At 43.6% G+C, this 5,996-nt stretch overlaps 1 protein-coding gene across 1 annotated transcript; it reads right to left on the bottom strand.

Annotated features, from left to right (window-relative positions):
* Window positions 1–4,616: 4,616 nt before the first annotated feature.
* On the bottom strand, window positions 4,617–5,996 carry LOC308157721 (zinc-binding protein A33-like; the record flags this gene model as incomplete). Its single annotated transcript, XM_080531329.1, has 1 exon — window positions 4,617–5,996. The coding sequence occupies one exon, from the start codon at window positions 5,994–5,996 to the stop codon at window positions 4,617–4,619; it is 1,380 nt and encodes a 459-aa protein (XP_080387455.1).

The following is a 5,996-nucleotide window of genomic DNA, read 5'->3' as shown; positions in this document are numbered from 1 at the left end:
GCGATGTGACGTCACGAGTCACCAGTTGACTGTTGCATGACACCGGACACCAGGGGGCGAGATAGAAAAGTACCGAAATGAGGTACCGAAATCTCCTTTGCAATTCGGTACGGTATATACCGAATGTAAAGTAACCGGTATATACCGGTCAGGGTTTCCGTTAGAAAAATTTGCCGTCGGACATCGTGTCCGGGAAGAATTCGATTTACCGGACAAACGTGATATATTCCGGTCATCATATTAAAATATAATATTTTTTTTTTCCAAAATCATATATTTTTTTCCTCCAAATCTAATGTTTGTCGCGGTGATTACTGTTGTGTAGCGGCCTATATATGCCATTTAATGTCTATTTCTCATCCGATACGATTAGATGCGAGCTATATAATATATAATAATATAACATGATTTGACGCATGCGCGCTATGCCATGCGTCAAATCCAGCGCTGAACGGGTCCAGCGCTGAACGGGCGCCTCACTGGGAACTGAACAGACAGCATCGATCAATGAACGGACTCCACATTACGTTAACTGAAGTTTGTTAAATTGTTTGGGATTAATGTGAGTTTTCTATTTTCTCTTTACAGTTTTACCCTTTTTTTTTTTTTAAATCAATAAAACAACGTCATTTCTATAAGTCTCGCTGGTTGGGAAGGCATTTCGTTTAGCTCGGGAGTATGACAATGGGAAGAACATAACTGTTTATTGAGAAACAATTGATAGGCAGTCTGGGATACGTATATAAAGAAATACCACAATGTCTAGATGTATAACATTTTATTGAACAGTAACAGTGCAAGCATGTAGGCTACGGGGAACAGGGATTTTGGTCAGTAGGTCCTTTGTACAGAGGGCGTTTCTCTCCGACAACGCGTTCCCAGGTACCATGGAAGTCATAGGTAGTCCAGCACACTGACAGAGAGACAGACAGACAGACAGACAGACAGACAGACAGGCAGACAGACAGACAGATAGACAGACAGACAGACAGACAGACAGTCAGCTTACTTCTACCCTTTTGAGTGGAATTACTCCTTTAATTAGCTGTTAGCCATCTCAAAGCCCCCTGAGTTGCTCGTCAACACTGAGAATAGACCACATTATAGAAACCAAAACACCGTTTTTTTAAATCCACAGGGAATAACCGAGAGTGTAAGGAAAGGCACACCCAGCGCTGTCAGTGGTGGGGAGACTTGAAGTGGCTTTGCTTGATTTCCATCACAGATTCAAGGATTGAAACACTGATGAAAATAGGGAGTAATAGTTATGGGATTATTTTAGATTATTTTAGATTAGATTAGATTAGATTAGGTGAGATTCAACTTTATTGTCATTGCAGAGTACAAGTACCAGACAACAAAATGCAGTTTAGCATCTAACCAGAAGTGCAAATAGTGATATAAAAACAAACACTTAACTTTCGGGGAAACTGCTAAAATAAAATAAATTAAATAAATTAAAAAAGAAAGCGACTATTAGCACCGCCGAATGACAACAAACGTATGAGTAATGAGTAAAACAATGTCACTTTTATAGTATGTTGTTTAACTTGCCGTTCGGTCGCCATGGCTCTGGTGTGTGTAGCAGCTTCAGCTAGCTGGCTGGAAACTTCTAGGGGTGCGTTCGTAAACACGCTCTGAGAGCGCCGGAGCGCACGCTGGCTTCGATGTCACAGAGCGACCGAGTCGTTCGATTGGACGAGAGGCGTTCCGCGAGTGCTGATCGGATTTCCAGAGCGTGTTTACGAACGCACCCAGCCAGCTTTAGCGAATTGTATTCAAAGGGAATTATTTTCAATATGTCCGACGACTTTTCAATTTGTCGGACTTCACCAAATTTTACCGGACAAAGACCGGCAATTGCCGGTTAACGGAAACCCAGATACCGGTACTGATTTTCGGTACCCAACCCTAATTCTGTAGCTATAGGCCTGGTGAAGCTCATATGAACTCTCTCTCCTCTCTCTAGCGCCCGACTCCTCCAGAGGACGCTCAACTGCAAACAGCCTTGGCCGGAGCTGCTGTCCACTGTGAATACAAAATAAATTGCATTCCATTACTTTTGCTTGTGCATTTTTCATATCTTATGAACTTGTTATGCTGAAGATTGTGTAACTAGATAAGTGATCTTAAATATCATAGCTAGAAGCAACTGCGATTACAGCAACAAATATAGTAGCTAAGCATGTTTACAGCTATGCCTGAGGCAATATCCCAATAGAAATGTAATCATAACAAGAATCATATACAAGTAGCCCCGCGGTGGCGCAGCGGTCTAAGCATTAGCCTCTAGTACAAGCTGCCCACCGGGGACTGGGATCGAATCCCGGTCTCGCCAGACCCGGATATGTCCGGGGCTCACAGGGAATAGGACTATTTCCGGACAAGGATCCGTCGCGCAACACCGCCCCCTGGGTGCCGGAATAACGGTGTCGGGCTCGAGAAGCCAGACAGCTAGTCTGCCTGGCTATCTCCTCTGGGGCTGCCGGCCACGGGGTCGTGCGGCGGATCCTACGCAATAGGCAGGGGATAATTGGATGCTAGGTTGGGTACAATTGGATACTAAATTGGGTGAAAAAGGGATAAAATCAGAAAAAAAAAGAATCATATACAAGAATCATAACAAGAATCATGTACAAGACAATGAATCATTAGAAATATTGGCTCCTGCACAGACTCCTCATCGCTTAGTGTGTGTGTGTGTGTGTGTGTGTGTGTCACATGACATTATGCCATGTCTGCAGTCTGAATGAGCTTGGATTAATGTTAAATGTTCTATTTTTCATTCCTACTGCGAGACGGTAGGAAGGAGAGAAGGATAAATGGACAGGGGAAGAGAGAAAGAGGGAGAAGAAAAGAATAAAGGATGGGAGGGGGGGGGAGGATAGAATGAGAGGTAGGTATCTCAGACTACAAAGGCAAACCAAGTAACATGGTGCATATTGAAGCCTCCCTTCAGGGGAAACTGAATACCTTCATTAACACCATAGCTGATATGAGGGCCCCCTCTGTACAGGAGGACTATGTGCTCTCACTATCTGTGGCAGACATGAGTAAAATCTTTAAGAGCTTATCAAAACGTGCTTATCAAAGCATGTCATGTCAGAGAACATTCATTCCTTTTCTACTGCTCTACTAGTAATTTGAAGCCTGGAATCCGTGCTTTCTAAGTAATACACATTTACATTTGGGTAGCCCAATTTGCCAGGCACTCTTATCCAAAGTAGCCTACAATACATTACAGTACAATGTATTGCAAGCCCCATTGTCGAAAGTAAGTGTTCTGTTCTCATCCATCAGAATGATCCGGTTTTCAATTTTCTAGTTGTAAATCATCCAGCCTGAGCCTTTACAGTTACAGTGGTTTGTCAAATTGATCTACAAAACTGTTGCTGGACTTTCTGCAAAAGGTCAACACCATAATAGATTAGGTTAGATTTAGTTAGGAGTACAGACTCCCTGGGGCTTAATCAGTTAGGACCAACTTCCCAGTTGAACATGAACATCTGAACATTCTGATATTTGCTTTATTAAATTAGCCCTCATACATATGGATAACACATACAAGTACACTCAAATAAAGATGATGATAATGATTATGATTACCCTTAATAAGGTGTTGCCAATAAAATGAGAATTGAACCTCACTTTTTTTCAATAAAAGGCTGCCTCCTAGGGTTCTTCAAAGTTTTATACTGATAGGATGATAAATCAGTTTCATTCAATCAGAGCAGTTAATTTTGCATCTCATACACACACAGATCAATTAACAAAACATAGTGATGATAAGTAGCAGAATGTACAGTATTTAACATTTGATCAAGTTGTTACAAATGTGCAGTAAGATTTAACAGCTTATATTGTATAATCATGTATCGTGTATGATTTCAGGCAAAAATCAGGTTCTTAATCAGGACCAATTAGCATTATGCCAATCATTTAAAAGGTTGAGAGAATAGTTTCAGAGCAACTAACTGACCATTAAAATTACATTAATTTCCCATTACATTCTATGCAATTTGGACCATTTGATCCCGTGAATCACAGAGATCATAGTGATACTCTGAATCACAAAACATAGTAAATTAAAATGTTCTCGCATTTTTTATTTTTTATTGTTTATGTAACCTTTATTTCACCAGGGGAACGACTTGAGATCAAAGATAAGTTCATAAACTTATCAGTTTCATAAAAAATATGTGATATATTGATCCTCCATGTAGATTGAGTCGACTACAACTACACTCAAGCACACACACACACACACACGTCTATGCACCCGTATACACAAACATTATTGAGATGAGAGCACTCTGACACCTAAATGGATTGCACCATAGTGCCTTATTCCAAAGCGCTTTACATGGCCTGTCATTCACCCATTCACACACACATTCACACACCAATGGCAGCAAGCTACCATGCGAGCCACCGGCCCACTTATTGGAAGCAATTTGGGGTTCAGTGTCTTGCCCAAGGACACCTCGACATGTGGCCAGCCGGGGATTGAACTGCCAAACCGCTGACCTTGCGATCATTAGACGCCGGCTCTACCTCCTGAGCCACACCTCTGTTTGGGCAGATCTTAATATCACGGTTGATATCGATTAATACCATCAGCCTACGATAGAGAAGTATGGGTAAAGTGTCTCAGTGAATGTCTCTTTATGAGTGCAGATGTGAGTCATGTCTTCAGCTCCATAGAAGGACACCTCTCCCTTGTTGTAGTCCAGCTGTACTCTGATCTTCTGGGGTCTCCTCTTCACAGTGAGTGCATTACCCATTCCATCTGTATACTCACCGCTCCTGAACACTATAGCCCAGATTCCATACTTGGGTGAGGCATGTACCAACGCCGTCCTGTTGACTGTCTCTTTGGCCACGCCTATATCCCAGTAAGGATGGTCCCCCACATTTACATCCCAGCTGTGCCTTCCGAAGCTGAACCCCTCAGAGCCAAATACAGTAGCGTACTGTGTGCGCTCTGGGTTGCCAGGGAGCTGCTGCCTTTGGCCTGTGTAACTCACACTGGTCAGATCATCAGACACAGAGAGCCAGCAGGATACAGTGTTGGGGTCTAAAACCACAGGGCTATATTTGACAATCTTCTTCATCTTCTCCCAGACTCTGAATGTCAGGTTGCCCAGGTGTTTGGCCACGTCTATCAGTGCTCCCGAGACCAGCTGTGGATCAGGCAGTGAGCTCTGGTCTCTGATGCTCCTCTGAGTGTGTTTATAGCTGGTGAGAAATGACAGCTCCTGTTTCTTCAGGTCCTGTTCCACCGCAGAGATGCTCTCTGTTAGAGAAGAGATCTGGTCCTGGATGCTCTTCACCTCTCTGGTGACAATCTTCCCCTTCTCCTCCGCCTCCTCCCTGAGTGCAGCCAGTCTGTCTTCCTCTTCCTCTCTCAGGAACTGGTGGAGCTTCTCAAACTCCACCCTGATCTGTCTCTCTGTGGCCTCGAGCTGACCCTCAGAGTACTCCACCACTTCATTGTATGCCTCCTCAACGTCATTGCATTTGTACCGCTTGTCCTGCAAGGTCTCTAAATCAGATTTCAGTTGCTCTTTCAGGTCCTTCACTGCCTGCTCTAAGGTAACCACTGTGTGGCCGTGGTGAGCAGGGTCTTCACAAAGGTGACACAAAGCTCTCTGCTCCACCTCACAGAACCATTTAGGCTCCTCTCTATGTAGACGACACACCACCTCTCCACCCTCATCTGGAACAACATACATTTCTCTCCCCTCTCCAGGTGACCCTGCTTTATCTCTACCTGTGAATGAGTCAGCTAGCTTCTGCAATGGAAAGTTAACTCCTGGTTCATTCTTAGAAGATTTTCTTCTACAAACCGGACAGTTCTTGTTGTTGGCCTGATCCCATGACTTGTCCAGACAGCTGGAACAGAAGTTGTGGTGGCAGCCCAGAGACACAGGATCTCTGAACGTCTCGGAACAGACATGGCAGCAGAGGAAACTATTCAGGAGTCTCTCTGCCAT

This window comes from Nansenia antarctica (assembly GCF_963989245.1).
Source record: "Nansenia antarctica genome assembly, chromosome: 5".
Lineage (NCBI taxonomy): Eukaryota > Metazoa > Chordata > Actinopteri > Argentiniformes > Microstomatidae > Nansenia > Nansenia antarctica.
Note: the sequence above shows the minus strand (reverse complement) of the source record. Positions and strands in the feature narration are given on the sequence as shown.